At 45.8% G+C, this 25,251-nt stretch overlaps 1 protein-coding gene across 11 annotated transcripts in view; it reads left to right on the top strand.

Annotated features, from left to right (window-relative positions):
• LOC144720052 (ral GTPase-activating protein subunit alpha-1-like) overlaps positions 1–25,251 on the top strand; it is a 142,649-nt gene that overhangs the window by 27,833 nt on the left and 89,565 nt on the right. For 5 of the 11 annotated variants that reach the window (XM_078596500.1, XM_078596499.1, XM_078596495.1 and 2 more), the window contains exons 3-9: positions 1,169–1,218; positions 9,406–9,463; positions 11,455–11,498; positions 20,200–20,434; positions 21,463–21,578; positions 22,992–23,130; positions 24,419–24,630. In XM_078596500.1, the coding sequence (XP_078452626.1) occupies positions 1,169–1,218; positions 9,406–9,463; positions 11,455–11,498; positions 20,200–20,434; positions 21,463–21,578; positions 22,992–23,130; positions 24,419–24,630 (854 nt within the window). The remainder of the gene's footprint in view (positions 1–1,168; positions 1,219–9,405; positions 9,464–11,454; positions 11,499–20,199; positions 20,435–21,462; positions 21,579–22,991; positions 23,131–24,418; positions 24,631–25,251) is intronic. The other 6 variants (XM_078596502.1, XM_078596503.1, XM_078596496.1 and 3 more) reach the window with 3 other exon arrangements.

The raw sequence follows: 25,251 nt of genomic DNA, 5'->3' as shown, positions 1-25,251 counted from the left end.
CATGGCCACGGGGAGAACATGCAAACTCCAAATATACAGGTGTCAGTGTCAGGATCGAACCCACAACTTTCTGTATACCAGGCGAGGGAGTTAACATCTCTCCTCCGTGGCACAAATAGGTACCACCACAGTCGATCGGAAGGTCGATTGTGGTGGGGCAAAGTGTGGGCACTCTCATCTCTTCCAAGGCATCTGGCCAGAATGGAAGAGTAGGCCAAATACCCTCTAGGTGCTCTCTAGAGCTCCATCTCGTGGAGGGCCTCTTGCCTTGAGTGGCTTGAGCCAGCAATTGCAGGGCTGCACCTTTATCTCTGTGATTATAGTTAATGACAAAGGAAAACAAAAGTGCATTATTTTGTTGGGTAATTTGTTGAGAATGCCTGATTGAAACTTCGATTGAAATGTAATTTGCCTGTTCTATTTGCAAAGAGAAAACAATAATTAAAAACGGTAATTAAAGCTAAATAATAAATTGTAGCCTCTGAGCGATGAGCTTCATGTATAATATTTCAGGATTGGGTAATTTATAAGCAATTGATTTTGAAGTGTACATTTGGAAAGCTTTTAATTAATTAACATGTAAACTGCATGAGCGTATTCAAGTTAACTGCGTAGCTGTATACATGATTGACAATCGGCAATGTAATTGTCAATCATTCACATAGCTTTTACCATTAACGCTTGGTTATCTGTGGGCAGATTATCCAGGTTGTGTATTCACCGTACTTGCAATGAAAGAAATACAAATGATAAAATAGCGAATTCAAAGGTGAACTCTTAATTTTTACACGAGCTGCTTCTAACCAATTACTGTAAAAAGCAATCAAAACATGACACATTTTGTGAAAAATAAATGAATTCATAACCAAATTGGCAAATGTTTTTTCACAATCTGTTGTTGTATTATCCCCGTGACCCCCTCCTCCCGCCCTCATCCAATTACCCCAGATAATTGATTTTTTTGTAGATATAACATAGTTGACATTGCTTCTTATTGATCAATAACAAATGATGTTAACATTGCCATTTTCACAGCCAAGTTGTGTTTTTTGCATCGATTGAAGTCATCGCGGGCATTCACTTTCCCATTAAATGTAACCACGCTCTTTGCTGTAACTTCCCGTGCCGGTATTTGTGTTTAATCTCGTTTGTGGTTTCCCCTTTTCAGCACACAAGTCTCAGAGGGAAGAGTTGGAGTCGATTCTCTTCATATTCGAAGTAAGTTGTTATCCACTTGATACAGCTATCGTGCTGTGACTGTTCCACCTGAAGACGGAAGCTTGTGTTGCCTCCGAAACGTCATGATTTTTATTTTATTTTTATTTTACTTTTATTAATTAAAATTTTTTACCTACGTGACTTTACCGAAAAAACCTAAGAATATGAATCCTTGCAGTCACGAAAGCTTCAAATCTAGAATTGTTATCCAGTGTTCACAATATCCAGCGGGGGAAAAAGAGCACGTCTTCCCGAATAAAAACACGTGTTTTGAGAGTTGGACAACATTGCCTTGTATCGTCTGTCTGCCCAACAGCAGTCCCATTTTGCAACAAATAATAATGACTGCAGTTACTCTTCCCCCCCCCTCCATTGCATTACACCATATAACCGTTCGAGTGTGAAATACATACTTAATAAGGCAATTATGCATCATCTGAGCAGCGTGAGTGAACATAATGAGTCGTATCTCTCACACATTAACAACGGTTGCATGTTTTGTTTGACCAAGTTATTATTTTAAAAACGTAAATGGCTTCCAGGTCACTTGACTTTTTGCAACAAAACGGGCGCTCACGGTTTTACGGGTGCCTTTTTTTACTGTCCTTACATGTGCAGCGGCGTCATGCAAAACATAACCATTACTTAAATTACTCATTAATATACACTACTGTGTGCGTGTTTTTTGTTGTCAAAGTACCAATCGCCCAAGATGAGCTTTTCGAAGCGGTCTCAAAAAATTCTTAATCTGGATTTCTGTCATAACCCCCGATAACTTTTACGGACTATTGGGGCATCTTCTAATTTGGTTGATAGTCGCACAAATCGCTGTATATTACAATATCACTTGCATCCAGCCGGAGAGGTGAAACCAACATTGAAAGGTGGCAACACCCCCTGTTTGTCGTGATACAGCCGGCCTCGGTGCACACGTGTGTGCCGTACTCTGCCCGGGGAGTCCATTTTACACACAAGTGAGATAATCCTGCCACATGACCGGTGGCCATCTATTATTTACCGAAGGCATATTTCCTGACCCATGTGTAAATAATTACGAGCTCCCTCATTGTCACAAGAAAGCTATGGGAGGCTTGCATTTGTTTGCATTCTCTGTTTTTTTTTCCTGGCCTCTCATACAGTGGGTGCCTTGGGGGAAGCTCTGAACTCTCTTTTGCATGTTTGTAATCAAGGGTGCAGCAGATGTTTAAAAACTACAGTTCGAGAGATTAATGTTAATACTTCACCATAGCGTGCTTTACCAAGAGTGCATATTTTTTAAATAATTTTTTTAGTTTCCCCAAAATCAAGATGCCATTTCCCTTTTGAGTTACAGCGGAGGCCTGAATGTGTGTAGGCAGTGGTGTAGCTAACATGTGTGTGTGCAGGCGGTGCAACTGCACCGGGGGGGGGCCAGGTAACCGGGTTGTACCAAGAGGGGCGGGGGGGGGTGCCGCCATTTCATTTTCTTGCACCACGACCCGTGATGAATATGCTACGCCACTGGGTGCAAGTAACCATGGGAGTTGATGCCCACAGTGAATTCCTTCTTGCTGTAATGCACATTATTATTAGAGGTGGTTGCGTGGCTCGGGAGGGCTAATGACCTTGTCAGAGTCAGTGCAATGCTGATCCGGCACCACTGAAACCCTGGGTTTTGAGTCCCATGTGACTGTCCAATATTTAAGTGGTGTATCCTTTGTATTTGGCTTGATGAGCTCGACCTTTTCACCGATGATTTCACCCCCAATTTTGAGAGTGTAAAATTGGCCGATTGATGCATGGGGAGCCATTCATGTGCACAGGTTAAGGGCCCAGTCCCGCCTTGAAGATGTCGTTTTGTGATCGCAGAAGAGATTTGGATATCAACATCAGAAGTAGTTCTGTAAAGTTGACATCACAAGTAACTCTGGGATGTCTGAACCAATGGTTTGGCTTCGGACGGTGTAGAACGCTGCTAGAATCGCAATTTAAGTTCCGCGAATGTTTGCAAACACATTGTAGAAGAGTGGTGTTATACAAGCAATAACAAAAGCAGGATAAAACATCTAATATGCCCTCTGCAACAATTGTGAATAGGCGAAGAGCTAAAGCCTTGCACTAGCTTGCCCATGACACTTCTGGAAGAAGGGGTCTCATCTGGAGAGAGCTTTAAACAGCCCCTCTAGAAGATAATGTGGTCTACTCTTCCGCAGTGGCCACATCTTGGAAGAGGTGGTAGTACCCACACTTTACCCCACCGCACAAGACCTGCCCATCGACTCTGTGGTATTCCCATTCACACTGTTGGATGTACACAGTCGGGGGAGGGGGGGGGGTTTAAGAAGCTTTTCAACATTGTGGCGTCTGGATTGTGAGTGCGGTGTGCTGCTAACCACTGCACCATGGCAGCATCCCTTGATGACTCCACTTCAGTGTTAAAATATCCCTGGGTTTGATCTTCCACGAAGCTCATGGACCACCCTAAACCACATCCACTGCGCAGACCATGGCAGATGCGAATATCTGAACGCACAAATGTAAAATAAAATAAAACTCTCCGGTGTACGACTGTGGTCGTCCAGATCAACTTATAGCGACGCAATGCTCCGATCCACAAATACGAAGCAAACATCACAGCGATACAAGTCCGCTGCTCCCGATGCGGTTATCTGGTGTGACCACCTGAATGTGAAATTGAAAGTTGTTGCTCTGCATCTGCCATCGGCCGTACAAAAGAAGAAGAGTGTTCAAATGTGGCTTGCGCGAGCGAGTGGCTTGAACGTGATCTTAATGGCGCGCGTCAAGAGGGAGAGGTCAAATTGTTATTTTTCAATCCAGTCTCGAGGTTGGATCGGCCACATTGAGAGCTAACGTCGAGCCAGCGTATTGCGAACGTTCCTTCCAATTTCATTCCGTCAAAAGGACTGAAAGTGTCTTAGGAGAAAAACAGAACCCCCCGCTGCGTTCGCACATTAACAGGAGCAGAATTGCCAAAAAAATCCTGGCACCACTTCAGCAATGTTGCGCTGGTGTGTGTGTGTATTTTTTTCCCTGAGTTAAATGCGTTGGCTTGCATGATTTAAGTGATATGGGCCAGAGGGCAGCAACATTTCTCACAAGAAACTGAGCTTGTTGTGCTTCCAAATTTTTTGGAACATCCAGATTTAAAATATAGTTCACAGGGGCATAGAGAATTCTGGCAGAATTCTGTGCGTTATTCCGCTGTGGTGCACTGTTTTCTGGCAAACTTTATTGCTTCACAGACAATTGATATAATGCTTAAAACATTATATTCAACGTGGTATGAAGATTGATTAATTCACTTTTATGTGTCACCTTTGCCATCGTCATCATCATCGTCTTCACGATCGTGGTGCCAGCTTCACTAGTATTACCCTCATCACTATCGTTGCCATGGCTATCGTTGTACTGTACTACGCTCCCAACGGTTATGCTCCCTGCCATAAATCTACCTTCGCAGACCAACGTGCTGAAGTATGGTAAAATAGCCCCCAATACTCGCCTGCATGGGTTGAGGAGGCCCTTATCCAGCAGTGCGTTGACAAAACTGGCTGTGCACGTCCTTGTGATAGGTAAATATGATATCCTTTTCAAAACCAGATGAAGCAGTTTAAGCCAAACGCCGTCGTACGTTGATGTCAGATTCAGTCGTGCACAGTCTTAAGCCGCCGGCAAGGAGCTTTATCAGTCAGAATTTAATCAATTCTTGGGCACGTGCAAATAATATGTTTTGTAAACCCTGGCAAATCTTGTCGGGTGTTGTAGGGTTACAGACAAGAATTTTGGCATTAAACTACGTCGTGGCCTAACCCCAGAAATTAATTTGGATCAAGACAGCGTCTCGCCAAAGTCACATTAATTCTGTAACAATTTTTGTAACAGTGGAATCTTTTTACTGGTAGCAACCTCCTGGTTACACCAGCCCACAGGGGATTATTGTGTCCGTCCGTCGTGCATCCAAAAATGGGAGGGGTGGGGCTGGGTGGAGAGGGGAGGGTGGGGAGGGGCTGGGTGGGGAGGGTGGGGAGGGTGGGGAGGGGCTGGTCACCCCGTGGTGCCCTTATAAAACTCAACGTTTAACCTACTCACGCCGGCTTGTGCCAGCCCTCACAGTCGGCCATATTTGCGGAATACACCACGCCGCCGTTGACCCTGGCCATTGACCGAGCAACCCAACGTTCCTACCAGCTCCCTCGGCAGGAATGTGTTTAGTTTCATATCGCATTGGGTCATGCAAATTTCACATCTGGACGCTGAGGAACCACAGACAAGCTGGAAGAAGGCAACCGCGCGGTGAATTCGTGACAACAATTGCCAAAGCTCTGCAGTTTTATCTGTATATATTACAGTGATTTTAGCCAGCTAATGAGTATTTACACTTGTGGGGGGGGGGGGGACCAGAGCGGCGGGAGAATACCAACGCGTGCGAGGGAGCAACACTCTATCACATACAGAAGGACAGTGCAGTGCCTCGATGGCAACGGGAAAGATAGTTTTGGTGGCATTTGTGCGGTCCGCCAACCCTCGCCTCCACAGTGCTGGAGATTACAGACAAGCGTAGCCACCGCCGGCCCGCCATCGCCAGCAAATGACCCCTCTGCCTTTTCTCCCCGTGTGACTTTTTCCACGTCATGTGACCTTGGGAACGCTCCCTCGTTGATACAGAGCTTACGTGAATAGCCCGGGAAAGATGCTATATTAAATTATCTCACACAAACATATGCCAGCTCTAATTCATCAAAGAATGTCACTGTTGGCACATGAACCATGAAATGTCAGCAGAAGCAGGCAGCCTGTTTGTTTGCTTTTGTGTCAGGGAAAACGAAAATGTAGTGAATCATAGAATTTTGATGTTGACGGATATAATTTACAAACCATAATGGCGTGTAACCCCCCCCCCCTCCACCGACACAAAATAATAAATAGCTGGCGTTGTGCAACGTTGCAAGCAGTTTGCTTCATTAATCAGCGGGCACCCCTTTTGAATAGCAAAATGTGCTGCTGAAATAAATCCAAAGTGGCTAAGTATAGGTCTGATTCTGTGAGCGTGACCTTGAAATGCACGTTATGTAAATGCGTCAAATGCGCATTCCCTAACAACCGAGACCCCCCCCCTCCCCGCGATACAAAGGGCAGTCGGGGTGAAGTAACAGGCGCAATTGCCGTATCACCGAAATCATCATCGAGTCTTATTTTCTTATTTGCCGTCCGAAACGGTGGCGGTGGTGATTTCCAAAAAACAATGGAATCTCTCCGTTATGCCACGCAGTGAAATCTACGATCTCCTGGTATGGGGAAGTTGAAGCTTTTAGCGGCTTTGCCCTTGGTCTGTCACAGGAGGATTAATGGTGAGACACCGCTTTCTTACTTAAGATGTCTCTTCGTAGTCGTAGTAGTAATAATAAGGGGGTCTCGTTTGAGCCAGCATGACGTGGTTGTGTTCTGCCCCGTTTTCGATCCATTAAAAAGTAGTGCGCGGTTCAAAGTACGCCGCTCTTGTGCACGGTGACCGCCTCGGTGTGTTTTTGTTGCGGTCCTATGAAAGGCTTCGTGTGTACGAGGGGTACACCAGCAAGGGTGCAGGTGTCATTGGCAAGACCACGATCGTTCTAGTCGTTCTCCAAGCCATAAAAAAAAATCACATCACCGAGTACGAAGGGCATGTTTACAACATTGTGATGCATTTTACTTAAATGTCAACTTCCCGGTCACGGTGACGTCTAATGAAGGTATGTATACGTCAGAGGTATGTGTTAGTCTAGTCTTGATGAGTATGCGTTCATAAGAACAAGCTCGCTCAGGAGTTGATATACATTGATAACACTATGGAACATAATTTTTGTTCCTGGGTACTAAGTGTTATTTTTTAATTGCGTATGCCTCAAAAGTATCGAAAATGCCTATTATTCCCCACAAACGTTGCTTTTGTGACCAGGACTTTATGTGAACGTTTGACACAAATACAAACATTTTCTCATTGAAAATAGGTCAATTTCAAAGTATCACTGTCTTGTTCACAAAAGCAAAGTTTGTTGGGGAATCATAGCCATTTTCTGGTCTTTTGAGGCATAAGCAATTAGGAAATAACACTTACTACCCAGGGACAACATTTTTTTTCTGTTACACAGTTTAATTATCGTCATTAGCCTTGATCGATCTCCTGCTGGATGAAGGCTCCCCCAAGCTGTCACAATCTCACAACACTGGCAATGGAGGAATTTCTAAAAAAATTACAAATGAACACTCTTTTTAGAAATATCATAATTCCTACACCGATTCCCCTGTCATCAGTACTGGTGGCCGGCAAGGAAAAACATGTGGACCTATAAACTGAGATGTCTATTGACCAGAGGGCAAAGCATCGTCGTGTTTTCTAAGATCACATTTCGTGTGTATTTCGGAGTAGATTGTGGCCATATCACGTGTTAGCACACGATTTTGGACTTACTGATATTTAGACATCCTTGTAAAGGAGCTTTGTTGCTCATCGCATTCCTCCAGTATAAATAAATATTCTGATTCTGACAAATATATTTGAAGTCATTATTCATAATCAACGTTTTTGGGTTAGATCGCGTTATTTATAAATGTGTCGTAACCCTCCACCACCCGACACGGCCAATCAGCAAAAAAGTGTCACGTTGATAAAATCCAAATAGTTAACTACTTTCGCCCACCGGTGTGTTGAAGCGTGAAACCACAACATTAAAAATGTTATAGTATGACGTTTCGCTGGTAATTGCATCCAGCATCATCGGGCAATTCGCCAGAATGGTGAGGCTCTGCTCTTGCTCCCGGTGGAGGGTTACGACACATTTACAAATAACACGATCTAGCCCAAAAACGTTGATTATGAATAATATTGGTCGCGAAAGCCTACACGTGTTAAACTGAAGTCATCACGTCGTTCTGTCGCGAGAGGACATGAGAACGTTTTCAGATGGACTAGTGATGTTGGTTTCGGTATTGTCAGTTCCAGACCCCGAACAATCCCCACTTCTTATGACCACAGTACAGTTAGGTGTGTGTGTCATCAGACCCACCTTTAAACCGCGGGGAGGTTAATAATTGATCTTCTTAGAACAGTTCTTGTGTGTTATCAGAGCCATACATGTTGCCTGCCTTCAAAGTGTTTGATGAATACAGCGATCGCAACCTCTGCGGTTGTTCCTACTAGGAGACCGCTACGCTCCATGTACTCATTTAAAAACGTGCTGCATGAGTGACGGTGCCGAAATTGAACCGCGGTTTTTCGTGAGAATATTGGTTTTATTGACCGATGCAGTTGTAAGCAACTCCAACTGTCCTTTGGAGTAGTTGGGGAAGAAAATATATTGATGTTAAATGCCAACGGACTTCTGATGTAAAGTTTGGTGAACGGAGAATTGGAAAACCTCAACAGAAAGAATTGACGACTTAGCTTTGGATTATTTTGATGTGCAGTCGTCGTACACTTAACTCTTACTTGAACACAGTTTTTTATTACTTGCGGCCCATGGGCCACTTTGGGCCCAAGGAGGCTCTAGCAGTGGCCTGCTGAGCTGTGGCCCACCAAGATGTACGAATCGCCGAGACGTAGAGAGATTCAGATGTGGTGAGATGAAAGTGAGATGAACAAGAGAGCTGTAAACGAGAGGTGCGGGTTCGTGCTCTCGTCTAAAGGCGCGATGATGTCACAACGCCATGTGGCGTCATAACATTTGATGTCACGTCACCCGCCAGCAACACGTGAATTTTATTTTGTGGCCCACCAGAAAATGCCATTTTTATATAACATACACATTTGTTGTTTTCAGTTGAATTTTCATCAAGATTGAGATCGTACCATGCGTCGTTTGGTACGATTTCCGTCATTTCTCTCCAAGCGCCCTGTAAGTTTCAGTTCTTGAAGAGGCTGCCAGCGCGTGGAGCGGCAACGTCCGACGTTTCGCTCCATGTGCCGCGAGCGAAACGTCGCCTGTTGTACCGAGCAACACGGCACAACGGCGAAATCGACGCCGTGGTTTCCGTCGAGTATTAAGTGTTGTAAGAGCAGAGCCCGAGGTGTGTGTGTGCGCACGCAACTGTCGCCTAAATTATCGCCATATGCGCCTACATGGTGTATATAAAGCTGTCTGCACTGTGTGTTTCATTGGACGGAGAAGTGGTCTTGGCAACAGCTGATATTGAATGTCTTTTGCGTTCCAGAAAATACTGCAACTCCTGCCCGAGAGAATCCAGAACAAATGGCAGTTTCACAGCATAGGTAAATATACGGCGTTCCGGGGCACCAACTCTTGCGGTGGCGTGAACGCGTTTAAAGGTGCAGGCGAGGCATTTAAAAACTCGGGGGTGGGGTGGGGGGGGATGGCAACGGGGGGCGCGGAGGGGGGGTTGCCCGGCATGGACGACACGACACAGCCAATGTGAAGCAAGGTTTAAAATAAATCATAGACGCTAAATACAGCGAGTAACGGTGCGATCTGTTTTTGTCTGTCTGGTGCGTTCCGCTCGGGCTCTCGCCCCCCACCGCCTGTGCATATGATGGAACGGTTGTGACGCCAGCAAATTAATTCGGCTAATTCTGGCTTTTTAGCTCAGCCCCCCTTCCCGACTGCCGCGTACGGTATCATCTGGAGCTCGCAAATCCCATCAGCCGGTGTGTGTGTGTAATGAGCGATCGTTACGAACGTGTGGAATACTGCACTCACGCCGCCATAGAAATGTCGAATTTCCCCCACTGCCTCAGGGCTGTGAACGGGGAGATGAGCAACGCCCCAATGCTCATTTGCGAAAGAAGTCCATGACATTTTTGTGAAAGTCATTTATAATTGGAGGTGGGGGGGGGCAAAGCATTTCGCCAGGGTGGCTAAGACCCCTCGAGCTTCTTCCTCCCCCACCCTCACCCAATGCTGTGGGGGTTGTCGTGTCGACTCCCCCTTTGATCCCTTATCTCACCGGGACGTCTGCAAAGCCCCGCAAGGAATCCCGAATATGTGTGTATGTTTTAATCCGATTTAAAGCTGCTAATATGATTTAATGCCGGAGTCGCAACGCCTCCTCGGAGTCCGAACTGGAAACACATTTCTGTACGCTGACCTTACCGCGCCCTTGATCTGGTGCAGGGTTAAAAATGTTTAAGCGGCTGCTAACGGCTTGGAGTAATTAGTCAAAAGGGAAACTGAAGAGCAGTGCAGATTTGATGACGCGCGCGCACGGCGTTGCTCTCTGATGCGTTTTCGGGCCGTACCACGCTGCGCGGTACTGCAGCGATGTCTGGACGTTTCGCTTCGTGGGCTGGGACCTTCCTCGGGAACTGAACACTGCTGATGGGTGGTCACGTTCGGCTCCTGAGGAATCTGCCGGCACGCGGAGCGAAGCGATGGACGCCGACATGCCATGTGGCACGCGGCGCGACCAGCAATCGCATCGGAGAGCCACCACGAGCAGCAGGGTGGCGCGGTGATAGCGTGTACAGTTGGTAACCACCGGGGCCTCGCAGCAAGAAGGCCTTGGGTTCGACTCCCAACTCAGGCACCTTTCTGTGTGGAGTGCGTACATTCTCTGCATGGGTTTCCTCCGTTCTCTCCAGTTTCCTCCCGTAGGTAAAATAAAAACATAAACGGTGTAACTGGTAGGTGCCAAAACATCAAAATGCTGACAAAGTCACCTGCAAACTATTCAAATGGGATCGCACACACAGCAACATTGCCCCCTACTGCAAAGATTTGGCAAGGTCTTCCTGAGACTCATTGAGGCTTCGCTGGGTGAACAAGCATTGACAATGGATAATCAAACAATAAATACCACTACAATGAAAAACTACTGGTAGTTTCACAAGCACACACACTATTGCTACAGATTTGGAAAGGTTAATTCAGATATACACATCGCGTTCAAATATTCATAACGTCTAACAGCACAGCAATGTGTTATCTGAACAATATGACCAACAACGACAAAATAGGAAAGTGTTAGATTTTGCGACCGTCAATTTGAGTTTGTGTGCATGTGAACAAGTGCTGCAAATGCTCACAATTGGACAATTTCACAGCCATGTATTGTTACTATGTCACTTGCTGAGTTATCGATTACAGATTTCAAATTGACAAAATACGTTGTGGTTTAAGCACAAGTGATAAGTGGTGTTTAAGAAATATATTAATCGTTCCGGATGTGTACATTTACCAGTTTTTATTTCTATTAAAATTTTCTCCTGCTTCCCATTTTGTGTAATTTCTCTCCTTTTGCCGACAGGGTTAATCTTAAAGAAGCTACTGCACACCGGAAATTCCATCAAGGTATTGCAATACATACAGCAGCACAGCATCAGCAATCCCTGCATGCTTTGCATCGCAGTGATGACATGGCTATCGTTTCATTGTAATGCATGGACGTTGCTAACAAATTGCTCGCCCTTTTGTTCAGCGTTACAATACTTTTTTTCAATTATCATTTTTGTAAACTAGCGGTCCCAGGTGGCTATAGCGGTCACGCAAACCGACGTCATGCACATGATACCACGAATCAAAGACGTCCTTTCTTACATTTGCGATTCGATGCATGTACCCTGAGCTTAAGAATGAATGTGATTTGACGAATTGATGCATTTCTACACCCCTCCAATAGATCAGAGCTCTTTTATAATGACGATTGCCTTGGGCAATTTTAATTTTGATTGGCAACTCATTTTCATAAAATTAACGAGGTTGGACAAATCATGCTTACGGATGAATTCTGTAACACTTTCCAACATGTTTGTTCTTTGGGATATGTATTTAGCAGTCATCAAACTGACAGGGAGTAATTGTCAGGAGAAAGAGCATTTCAATATTCTTAAAATGTCCTTTTCTGTTCTGGGTTTGAGTCACCAAGTGATCAATTTGGGCCAATTTTATATGGGATATGTTCCTAATGTGACAGCTCATTTTTACAGGAAGGTTTGATTTACATTGGATACTTATTACAAATACTATCGTGTGCCCATGCTACGGACGAGGCAAACAGAGGGACAAGGCAAACGGAGGGACAGACAGACGGACAGAGATAAATCGATAAATGCTTTCAATCTTCGTTGGAAAGCACAATACAATTTTTTTTTTAAACAAACACGACTTTGTAATGACGCAATATCTGGCCGTTCCTGTAGGGATATTTCTTGTCATTGTTTTCAAGTCAATGAAAATATTTGCTTCTAATAATTCCAAACAATGCAAAGGCAATTGTGCTGTTTAATGTTTTACTTAACCCGTGGGGTATTGTGCCTGGGAAGAGCGATTTAGAGAAAGAATTTGGGTTTAATTCAAGGCTACATTCCAACCTTTCACTCCCTTGACACATTCCACTCAGTTGGTGTAGATATACCGTGATCTTGCTTCATAAGTTCAACGAACGTTAAATCAAAGCTCGAACGCGACACTCGATTTAACAAAAAAAGTAGTCTCCTTTGGCTGGATTGTATTCCGTAGTTAAGAATATATATTTTTATGATGATGTCCACTTCTAAAAATATTCTTTCGAACAAATCTATAGAACACTAATTACTTAATAAATACATAATATTTTAATTGATTTTAAAAATATATGTTGTTTCGTTGTAATTTACTACTGAATAATAATGAGCAGGCTTGGGGGCAGGAGGCATCGGGGGGAAGCGATGATGGCCGGTGGTCGAGACTAACGATGGAGTGGCAGCAGAAGGGAGGCCATGCGCCTGAGCGGTCACCAGTCCGTGGAGATGGAGTGATGGAATCGGCTCGTGCGCAAGAGTTGCGATGCAAATTTCGATTTAAAGCTTTCGTGACTGCAGGGATTCATCTAGTTGGTTCTTTCGGTAAAGTCACGTAGAATGGAAATAATAAAATAATAAAAATAAAACATAATAAAATAATTCTCACGACGTTTCGGCCACAACGCAAGCAGCCGTCCTCAGGTGTAAAACAGGTCTGTCGAGAAGACAGAGTCATTTCAGACTCATTTCAGACTCTGTCTTCTTGACAGACCTGTTCTACATCTGAGGACGGCTGCTTCCGTTGTGGCCGAAACGTCGTGAGAATTATTTTATTATGTTTTATTTTTATTATTTTATTTTTTCCATTCTACGTGACTTTACCGAAAGAACCAAGAAAAAGTTGTGATGCAGTTTTTGCATCGCAAGGACCGCGCGACAGTTTGAGAAGACGGAGACCTTCATCTAGCAGTGGATAGACCCCCCCTCCCCCATGGCCGACGAGAATGGCTGAGAACGGTAGCTCGTGCGTAGTGACTTTTTTTGTGTGTTTAGTTTGTTGTCCTTCCGCCGCACCTCCGATTAGCACGGTTGGCTCCGTGCGGCGCGAAAGAACTTCAGTTCGACGTGGGGCAGAGGTGTAATGACTCCGGTGAATGCAGCGACCTCTCTGAATATACCCGACGTGATTCCTGCGACCGATGTCCAATCGGCGGCAGTACATACGCTGCAGCGCTGCAAATTTATTTTACAGTTTTTCAATTCTGATCAAAGGGCTTCTGAGAGAATGAGTGAACACTCTATAACATAGCAGCACGAGTGCGAAGAGGCATGCATGTCGAGCAGTTTGAATGATTTGATTTCAAATGGCACCGTGTACACTGATAGGCTTCCAATCTCACCTTGAACAAGTTATTGCTTTTTACAGGTATTATAATAAATGAAAAGTCCGTGTTTTTTTTTGTTACGATTGAGAAAGGATTTGGTAGATAAGCAAGCTGGGCGGTGTGGATGGGGACGTGTGGAGCACTGCTGCAATTTCATTTTTGAAGTATGATGTTTCCGGCAATCATTCATCATACAAAGCTTGGATTTCCCTCGACCGTTACTGCGTACCAGTGTTGGAGTCGTAGCTTGTGTTTGCAGCTATCTGTTTTTTTTACTTTTTAATTTACAAAATATCCGGCCCCAGCTCACAGTGACAAGCGATATCCAAACGAGTCCAGGTAACACCGTCCAACCCATACTGACCAAAGTGATGAAGTATGGTCAGACAACTCCTCCCCGTGCCCGACACCGCATGGGGAGGCCTTCTCCGGTTTTTCCCTCCGCATTTAGAAACGCGCGTTTGGAGTATTTGACTGCTATACATTTACACATGATACGCCGCATCGGTGAGCTATCGTGTGTGGCCAGGTCGCTTCTGAAAAAGAGCTATATTGCTCAGTGGGCCTTACCAGGTAAAATTTTAAAAAATCTTTTTTTAAGTTGATGATTTGGGGTTGTTTGAACATACTTCACGCTGGTCAGTGTGGGGTGTTGAAGGGTACTGCCCGGTTCAGATATCACTCACCGCTAATATTAGCACTGGCTGGGGATGCAACTCGGGTAGAAGGGTTCATATCGCAGCGTTTAACTACTATATGCCACCACTCCACCCCATTATATTAAATATTCTAAGCATTCTCATGGAACATTTTAGAGTGGACAATTGCCCAATGCTCCTGGCCCGAGTGAGAGCAGTTACACATCACTGCTCAGGTCATGGATTCGAGGACGTTAGGTCAACAGTTTTCGCATGTGGAGAATACGACGATGATGATGATCTCAAGCCCAGTTACGAAGGACTGCTCATCCGCACCTCCGATTAACACGGTTGGCTACGTACGGTGCGAAAGAAGTTCAACGAACATACATACATAAACCCAGCATTGGGAACAATACGGCATTGCCACACAACAGTCTTCTCCCCGAGCTCTGACGACTTTGCGAGCAGATATCTAGAGCAAACCACTTGCTCATTCTCGCAGCTCAAACATTCAGCATGCATCGGTAGTTGCCTTAAAGATCGGACCCATTGAAGACTATCGGGCAGAGGCCAAGGTATTGTTTGTTTTTGTATATAATGCCACTCTTGACACGTCGTCCTCTTCATTACGGCTGACCTAATCCAAAGTGCTTAATGACGACCCAGGAATGCAATGTCACGTATTCTGCCTATTGTTTGTTTCCTTTTAGTAAAACGGTCCAGGGTCACGGAGGGCCAGGTCGTGCCATGGCTGATGCCTCGTTTGCTGACAGCGATGCCATTTGTGTGTCATTCTTTGTCATGAAGGCGAAACCCTCCAGTGCACGTAGAGATTAAACAAAGGGTGCATGTATACATGCATTATTTTGGTGCAATAAACCAAGGCGGCTCGCAGGAGATGTTGTACCCTTGTGGTCGTAATCCATCAGTTCCTAAACAGGCCTGAATGTTTATTCACGAGGAGAGTTGAATATAAATATGCAATCATAATGTGTAGCCCTTTGTCAGTCCACTGATGGATGGAGACCTCCGTATATTTTTTTCTGTTGTGCGGTTCGTTGGACCATACTTCACCACGCCGGTCGGTGGGAGATTGGTGAAGGCGGGGAAGGCGCAAAGACTGGTTCGGATATCGCTCGCTACCAACTTTAAACCCCGACAGGGGAATCGAGCTCAGGTCGCCGGCTTTGTAACCCATTGCGCCGACCACTGCGCCACCACTCCCTCCGAGATTTGTTTAAATTCCTTAAACCGGTTGTGGCAATGAAGACTGTTGTGCACGTTCTGGTGTACAGTATTCTCAATCAAACTGGCTATCCTGTAGGGCCCACCCATGTAGATGTTGGCCGTCAGCCAGCAGCAGAAAATACAGGGATTTGTGCAGTAAATTAACGCTGCGCACTAATCAGAGTAACGTGCCGCCTTAAAATGTATTGGTGGTTTCACACGTAACAGCGCACGCTCGGGATTATATGAAGGCTATTTTTCATGCACGCGGTAAAATAATTCAGTTGTGGCCACCCGTGGGTTGTTGATGGATGTGGTGGCCACCAGCACATTGAGGCAGCAGCCCATTTCACACCCTGGGCTGAACGTGTGTTAACACTCGTACTGGGAAAGTGAATATGCATCGTTATCTGCTGTATCCCAAAAAACTCAATGTATTTGTACACACTCTGTAATGTCACTTGCTTCAACAATGCCACATCTTAAGGGTTTCTACATTTTTTCCTCGAGGAAGTATCCAAATGTCCCAATTCAGGAGGCTGCAAAAAATAAAAGTCTTGAGCAAGGCTTTGCCTGCTTCTTCTTCAAGATTACTTATCCTTTTCCTTCGTCGGGGGCGCGACCGTTTCCTTCACCCGATATTTCTTTCCTGTGGGCTCGCCACTTCTGTCTCTGCCCGCCGCTGCGTCTTTCAACGGCGACAGCTTCCGTCCGGTCCGGTGTTTGACGTTTTGACATCCACTCAAATCATGGGTAGTCCTCTTCTCCTAGCACAGGGGTGGCCAAGCTGTCACGGACCAAGAGCCAAAAGTTCCCGTGAGTTTTGTAAAGAGCCAGGTGGATATGTATAAGTGTATATATATTGACAGTTTTCGGCACAGCACAGGAGGCATTCATGCGTCTTTGCTGCCGTAATAGTACGTTCTACGGTTATGCCCCCTTCGATAGAAGCCGCATGTGGTGGATTAAAGAGCCGCATGCGGCTTTGGAGACGCCGTTTAGCCACCGCTGGCCTCGCGCATTCCGGCGGTTCCCTCCTTCGCCCGATGCGTTGCAGCCGGTCACCGTTCTTGCTGTGGTCACTTGTCTATAACATCGCCTTGAGCCGACTCGGTGGCCTTCTTCATTCTGTGTCTGTGTTTATTCTTCCCAGGGACTTCCTTATTTTGTTGCACGCTTTTTTTTAATTGAAAAAATACTTCTAGAAGGTTTTTATTTTGAGGCTTTTTGTGGACCAAGGGAGGAATATTCAAGAAACTTTTGTAATGTCTCCTTGAGGCTGCTTGTGGTCAGGACAAAGTGACTTTGCCATATTCCGGATTTCTGAGATGAACAAATTAATAACAGATGCTCCTTTGGCTTTAATTCTGGTAGAAAGCAATGGAATGTTTTTACAGTTACATATTTTGAACTATATATCTTAATACATAAAAGGCAAAGTTGTGCTTATGTGTGTCTGTTAAAAATGTTTAGTGTATTTCCCGACATGCAACAAACTTGAAATTTGCCATGTGGGTACTTTCCAGACTGTACACCATGCAAAAATTTTAAAAATACACTTTTTTGGGGGGGGGGGGTGGGTAGTTCAGTGATGCATATATTTTTTGCACGGCAAGTGAGCTGTGACGTCAAATCTGTCACGTGACCCGCGCATGTGGAAGCGTAACGCATTGTCGTGTCGTGGTTAGCGCGCTGCGCTACGAACCCGGCCACCCGAGTTCGATTCCCGCTCACGGCCACCGCCGGTGACGATTATTTGAACCGGTCCTGGGCCTCCCCTAGGTCGACTCAGCCTCAAACGAGTAAGTCATGTGGTGTGTCAACATCGCCACTGGGGAGACAAAGGCGGCCCGGTCGTGGTGAATCCAAGCCCCGGGCAAAGCCGGGTAGTAAAGCTAGTATCTTAATAAAAATGAAACTTGTTTGGAATAAAAAAAAATCTGCTTAATAATCAGTAATTATTATAATATATTTATCCAGACCACACAAATCTTAGCAGTAACAACTTGTGGCCTATCAACAGCTGGGCATAATTTGTTTTCTGGGTGTAATAACAATAATATTGTTTTGAGTTTTGATCTTAGAACAAGTCATCATTTTGCTTCAAAAATTTTTTAAAATGTATTACTCACCCCCCCTACCCCCCCCCCCCGAAGAATTATCTGCAGTCAATTTGCTTCATGTCCTATTATTTGGCTGTCATAGCGCATTGTTAGATCAACAGGACATTGTTTTCACTGTTAGCCCAGGAATGTCTTGACATACGCGAGTATTTTGTTTGACATTCTTGCCTGTTTTTACAGCACTTCGCCAAACTTGAATACACACGGAAGAGTTTTCTATTCAGTAGAGCGCCGTTTAAACCTTTAAGGTGATTTGGCACTTGTGAGGCTAAACCGCAATGCGAGTTTGTTTTCACTCCGATAAATACGTGTAGCGTGTATGCTGCTGCAGCTACGCAACTATAAATTTAGAACTATAACTCTGCTTATTTTATATCAGGTGAGGCCCACTGAGCTCTATATCGCTTTTTTCAGACGTGACCTGGCCACAAATGATAGCTCAACAAAGTGGAAATTTATCAGAGCCAAATACTCGAAATGCGTGTTTCTCAATGTGGGGGGAAAAGCCAGAGAACCCGGAAAAAAATCCACGTGACCACGTTGAGAACTTGCAAACTCCAAATATACAGCAGGGGTCGGGGTCGGGGTCGAACCCACGACCTGTATACCAGGCGAGGTAGTTAATATCTCGCCACCGTGGGGCCCTTTCACAATCTTTCAATAACAGATGCTCCTTTGGCTTTGGGTGCAGTTGTGTACGGCATGGACAAGCCGCTGCAGCCCCCGAGTGCGAAGATTTTTGTCGTGTTGATGGTGCAGCACTGAGTGTGCTTTGCAGAGGCGAAGGCAATTCAAACATTTATTGACCATTCCAACGTCGTGACCCTCGGCGTAAGAGCGTGTCTCACGCCAAGTTTGACGACCCCTTGTTTATTTTAAAACTCGCCATTCCCAGCTTCGTTGACTTAAAGAGAAACCCCTTCCTCGAGTCGCGTAGAAAGTTTTGGAATTTGAATTAGCAAACACATTTTACAACCGCTCACGAATCACTGGGGGATTACATCTCTTGACTTACGTTTCCCCCCCCCCGCGCGGCGGTGACCGATTTTAGAATGGTATTTTTACTCTTGAAAATGTCCACTCTTGGCTTTGTGTTATTTGCTTGCCTGGGTGGAACCATCATTGGTAGTTCATGCAAACTGAGAAACTCGAGTGAGTTCTGTGATTGGTAGTCTTGGGGAAAGGAGATATAAATTTGAAACCCTGTGTATTTATGAATGACAGTTAATTCAATTCTACAAATACTCAAAGACCTGACTTTAGTAAGCTCTGCAGCACAGTATCAATAAACCCCAGCAAACGGTAAGACTCGTGCCAAAAAACTGATAACTTTAGCGAGGAGCGCTATTTCCATTATTTACAGCCTCGTTCCCTTTCGCCCATTTTTCATTGCATTATTCTGCAACAATCAATAACAGTGAACCCGACGAGTGTTCTGAAGATGCATGTGGCGAGACCACTGTTATTCAAATTCCATGCGAGATGGAGCACCATGGCACACGCTTTCTGAAAGCTAGCGTTTTTGAAGATTCGCCCCGAAGACAACATGTGCGTGTGGTATGCGCGGCGCCTCTGGTTCTGGCTTCCGGGGTCAGTTGCGGTGGCAGACACGAGCAGCTGGTTGTCGTCAGATTTCAATCGCAATATCTCGGCCATGAATATGATTTAGGTTCAATCGGCCGAGTTTTGCCGCACTCTTTGTACACCGTTAGGCTTTTCCCCTCCGTGTTAGTTATCGTTCATCGTGCTCGTGGGTCGTATCTCTCGGCTGACGTATCTCTTTCTCCTTCGGGCACATCGGCGTGCCCGCTTCTCGTGATCAATTTCAGCTGTCTAAAAGTTCTCCGTCTCATTCGTACTTTTCTTATTTCTTTTTGACCTTGATCTGCCTTTGCGCAGGCAGTAGTGCAGTGGTGACACCTGTGCCTCTCAGTAAAAATATCCTGGGTTCGATTCCCGATGCGTGCACCTTTCTGTGTGGCATTTGTATGTTTTCCCCGTGGACTGCATGGGTGTACTCCGGTTTCTTCCCATAGCTGAAACAAAAATAACCCATTGGGTATAATTGGTATTGGCCACAACATCCCCGATGCTGTTAAACGACTCGCATTATTACTTGCAAATGACTCAATGGGAATCGTACATTGCAACATCGCCCCCCTTACCGCGAGAACCTTCCCCGTCGTGTCAACTGCCGCGCCGGCCGGGAGGTCGAACCGGCGACCACTGGACCCGCGAGTGCAGCACGCCGACTTGTTACACCGCGTCCTCCGTCTCGCCGAACCTCAACTGGGCGCTCGGTTGCCTCCGCTCGCCCCGACGGTCTGCGCGGGAAAACCGATCGCGCGACAAGGGTGACCGCTGTCCCTCTGCGCGTGTGTGTCCCCGCCGAACAGCTCCGTCGAGAGGGCGTTCGACTCTTCCTGCTGTGGATGCAGGCGCTGCAGCACAACTGCTCGGACGAGCTGCTGCTCATGTACGCGTGCCTCATTCCGGGCTTCCCCTTGCCCGCCGGCGAGCAGGGCGGCCGCTCGCTCGACAGCCTCATCAACCCCTGCCTGGCGACGGCAGAAGGTGCTGCTTCTCTTCTTTCCGCAAGCCTGCTCTGGCCGCTCTCGCCTGCTTTCCTAGGTAGCCGCTGCACTGAGAGACACTGGGTACAGTCGTCGCGGTTTTGTGCGAGGCTACGGGCGGGCGGCCACGAGCATTTGTTTGGCTCCTTCCTCCCCCACCTCCACGTTGCTTTTATTTTGTCAGAAGTTAATTTGTTTTGCCGTTTAATGATGATGATAATTGTAATGATAATCTTATTTATATCATGAAGCGCCTTTCGTCAAAGATCTCAAAGCGCTGTACAAGACACGGCAAGATGCTCGACGTGCCAGTGGCTCGCTGAACGAACAACTGAGGAGTGGCAAAAATAATGAAAAAACTAATTTCTAAAAGCCATTTAGCGAAAATAAATAATGGTGTATTAGTACGTTTTAAGGCTCCGACATCCCTCTTCAGAGTTCAATGCTTGTGTGTATGTTTGTTGAAGTAAATTAATTTGCGCCTGTCGTTATATTTCCATATTTTGCTCTCCTTGTACTTAATGTAACAAGCTCAGGAGAGCCTCCTCGCCTATGAATATTTTATTTCTCCTTAATTTGTTGCCACAATAATTAGGGAGTGTTTCATGTTTAAATCTGCACAGCTTAACTGTCAATCCGTAGGGTGGCAGAGTGGCAGGGTGTCTCAGTGGTGCAACACCAGTGGCTCACTCAAAGAAGGGTCTGAGTACAATGCCTGACTCAGGCAACTTTCTATGCGAAGTTGGTATGTTATCCCCCTATTGTGCAGGAGTTTCCTCCGGGGTTCCTCAGCTTCCCCCCCCATCGTTAAAAAACAAACAAACCATACAATATCACTGGCATTGGCCATACACCCTAATGCTGACAAATTATCTGCAAATTACTCAAATGAGATCACACAACAGCAGCAGCAACACCCCCCCCCCCCCGACTGCGAAAACTTAGCAAGGCCCCTCCCGAGGCTTTCCTGGCTAAACAAGCCTACTCATAAAACAATAACGGCAATAGTCACAATGGGCGGGGGGGGGTTAGTAACAGTAACAGGTTGACGTTGACCCCATGGCATCGCACTTCTCTGCTGTTCAGGGCCGGTGTGTGCAGAGGAGATCACTCCTCTGGTGTCTCCGCAGTCCAATGAGCAGATACCGGAGGACCTCACCTGTTACCTGCTGGAAGTGATGCTGAAATACATGGTAATCCAGGTGGAGTATTTTTGTTTACTAACTCACACTAACAAAACCTCAGTGGGTGGATCCCTTGTTGTGGATGGATTTTTTTTTTTAGATATACATGAAAATTAAACATTTAATGAATTTACGATGCAATATCATTAGGATTTTTATAGCGTCCATATGCCTTTGTTGCTAGAAGGGAAAGTGTGTGGAGGTGGGAGTCGAGTGAGACGAGAGGGGAGAGGTGGGGGAGAGTGCGGGGAGGTGGAAGAGTGAGTTGTAAATTTCCATACCACTTGAACAATTTAGCATTGAGAATTGGAAGGTACACATATTTAGTATCGGTCGCTGGTGTTCTCTGCTTTACCTGGCGTTACTGCCCATTAAGCATCATCGTGAATTGTATCGCTGACATTTTTTTCTGTGGGGTGTGATCAATTTGGGACACGTACCCTTTGTTTAAGTTCTATTTATAGTCAAACAGGTGTTGAAACATTGTTTTGACTGTGGCCAGCAAGCCCATGTTGTATAAACCTTGGGGCGAGTGTTAGCAGGGTGCGTGTGTGTGCACGTGTGTTTGTCCTCCAGAGGAGTGGGGAGCAGTGGTGCAGCGGTTAGCGCGTTGCGTTTTGAACCCAGCGAACCGAGTTTGATTCCCGTTCACGGTCAACGCCAGTGACTATTATTTCAACCGGTTCTGGACTTCCCCTAGGTCGACTCAGCCTCAAATACGTACTTGGTACGGTGTGTGAACATCGCCATTGGGGAGACAAAGGCGGTCGGGCATGGTGCTGCCCCCCCACCCCCTCGTGTACCGTGCTGGCGTTTATAGGTGCTCACTAACAGCACTCGCCCCAACATTCTTTTAAGGCTACAAAGGGGATCTTTGTCTTTGTTTCGTCCTCTACTCCCTGTCCCGGGGTGTGTGTGTGTGAATTAACAAACCTTGCCTTACTCTTTGGTTCTTTCGGTAAAGTCACATAGGAATAAAATAAAATAAATCGCGACGTTTCGATCATGTGCTCTCCCGCCCTCCTCTCTCTCTCTTTCCCCATGGGCCAGAGAGCAAAGATTTTTTTACAAAAGTGAGGGCACAGCCCAGTGGTGTTTGAGCAACACTGCCTTGTGCACGTGTGCAGCTTGTACAACAGCAACTAACATGCCCCCACTGAAAGAGAACTGTTTCGAGTGAAAACAAACGTTGGTCTCGATCGCAAATCAACCACTTTCTCACTGACGTGTTTTGTTTGCTGTGGTAATAACGTTCTGTGTTGGACGTTCCTATAACGTGCATGTCAGCTTTTCTTCCGATGACGTACACGTCATCTGAACGTGTACGTGCTTAGAACGTAATTGTAAGAATAAAATTATGGCGTACACGTACGGTCATCCGAGTCGGAAAGGGTTAATGTTTGTTGTTATATTCGATCGTCGTTTGTACAGGCCAGAGGCTTGGAGTGGAAGAACAAGGAAAACCATGAGAAGGGGTTTGCCTTCCTGCTCAACATCTTCAAGAAGTACTACCTCCCTTTCATCTTCCCCTCCTTCTGCAAGGAGACCAGCTTGTACAGTCCCAACCTAGGTATGGTACTTTTGTATGTTATGTGTTTCATGCGCACGTACGTTTTTTTTTTACTGAAAATCACAAACAATTAATTACGCAAGGAAAACAGATTTTAATTTCAACCAGCCACCCAAATATGCTGTGGAAGTGACTGTTCGTCCCACCCTCTTGCCAGCCAGCAAAGCTTGCTCAGCCTCATAGAGGGTGGCCTGACTACTTTCTTTTAAGAATGTTTTTTACGTCATCACCTTTGGCCAAATTTAGCGAAGGATTCTCACCACCATTATCTGCCTGAGCTATAAAAAGGGGCACTTAATGTGTGGGTGTGGCGCCTAAAGTACAGAGTTTGGTATTTAGCATAAGGGGTGTGAGCCATACCTTTTGGGGCTGGGTGGATAATCTTTGGGGAGTGGTGTTACCCTCATTTCTACACTCCCAGACATGAGCTTACATTGTTGTATACAGATTTTTCTCAGCCACAAGAGACCAGGAGTGAATCATTTGTATGACGGTTTTTTTTTCCTACATTACAGTGGCATGTGTAACGATATACCAGATGTGCTTTGTAACCCATAATTTAAACGGTGGTGGAGATGTTAACTTCCTCGCCTGGTATACAAGAGGTCGTGGGTTCAAGCCCGACCCTGATGCCTGTATATATGGTTTTTGCATGTTCTCCACTTGGTAGCGTGGATTTTTCTCCGGGTCCTCTGGTTTTTTCCCTCCATATTTAGAACCAACATACTTTTAGAGTAATTGCCTGCTGCTATGAATGTTTCCGTGATGATAAGCCACTTCATGGAGCTATCGTTTGTGGCCAATTCGCTTCTGAAAAACAGCTATATAGCTCAGTGGGCCTTAACTGGTAAAATAAAAAATATAGTTTGGTAGTTGAAAAGAAAACAATAGCTTTTTCCACTGGAGAACCTGACCTCTGCCGCCTATGTCGCATGCAATGGACGGGTCGAGTCGAGTGTGTACCTCTGACACCACAAACGACCAAGATTATTAACCCCGCCCCTGATCGACCCCATTTTATCCGGAGTCAGATTCAGTGTGCGGTCAGAGTTTCACGGATTGGTTCTGGCTCGGCCCAGCAGATAGCCTGTGAAAAAACCCACCCGTACCGCGAGGGTTCCACTCCCGGGCACGGCTCTGACGTCGCAATGAAACGTGGGTGGATGTTCCATAATCACGAGGGCAGAGAGTTGCTACACTGAGTGCTCTTGTGACTCGGGCTTTGCAAACGGGTGGCCTTCCCGCGTAGCCCCACTCGCCTGCTTTGCTCCGTCATTGCCCCCTGCAGAGGTGCCGCTGCTGCGGGCGAAGCCGCAGTACGTGCAGGTGGGCCGTGACGCGCAGTTCAACGAGCCGAGCTACAGCACGCGTGAGCCCTTGCTGTCCGCCCGCGTGGTTCTTATCAAGTGGCTCGTCAACTTCTGGCTGGAGGTGAAGCCGTCGCTGCTGTGTCCCGCCGTGCCGGAGGCCGAGGGCGAGTCCGTGCCAAAAATCATCCAGGTGTGAGAAGCGTGTAGAGCGAAGCGGATGTTTGTTTTTATTTGTCGAGGGTTAAAACCGTCATAATCGTCACAATGATGATCATCGTATGAATGTTAAATGAGTCCGCGTGAGTTTTATTCGACACTCGTTAAAGCATTGGATATTTAAGTTGCATTTGAAGGCATGCTGCACGTCTTGATTAACTCTTGTCTGGGTGTAATTCGAAACATTGGAATTTATTTGCGTGATAAAATTGACAGCGGTTTTACAGACAATCGCAGTTTGTCATTTGCGGCTACTGCCAACACGACACTTCACTTGTTGATGCGAAGGTTTCACGTTAGTCTGTCATTGGAATTAATGTCTTAATCAAGGGCAGCACATGCATGGGTAGCAGGGCTCACAATCGATAGAGCTATAGATGAGTCTATTAACCTCTCAAATCAATCCGTGTTTATTTTGTATGTTTTACAGCGGACTATGAAATGTGTGTAAATATTGATGAGCTCCGTGAGTGCCGTTAGGCAGTGGATGAGTCTGTTGCACAATGGGGTGCTTTTAATTTAGTCCCGCACCCATGCACGTTTATTGCTTGCATTGCTTTGTAGAGCACATCACCGCCGGTCGTTTTATAGTTCT

The sequence above is a fragment of the Lampetra planeri genome, chromosome 7 (assembly GCF_965212315.1).
Source record: "Lampetra planeri chromosome 7, kcLamPlan1.2.h2, whole genome shotgun sequence".
Lineage (NCBI taxonomy): Eukaryota > Metazoa > Chordata > Hyperoartia > Petromyzontiformes > Petromyzontidae > Lampetra > Lampetra planeri.
Note: the sequence above shows the minus strand (reverse complement) of the source record. Positions and strands in the feature narration are given on the sequence as shown.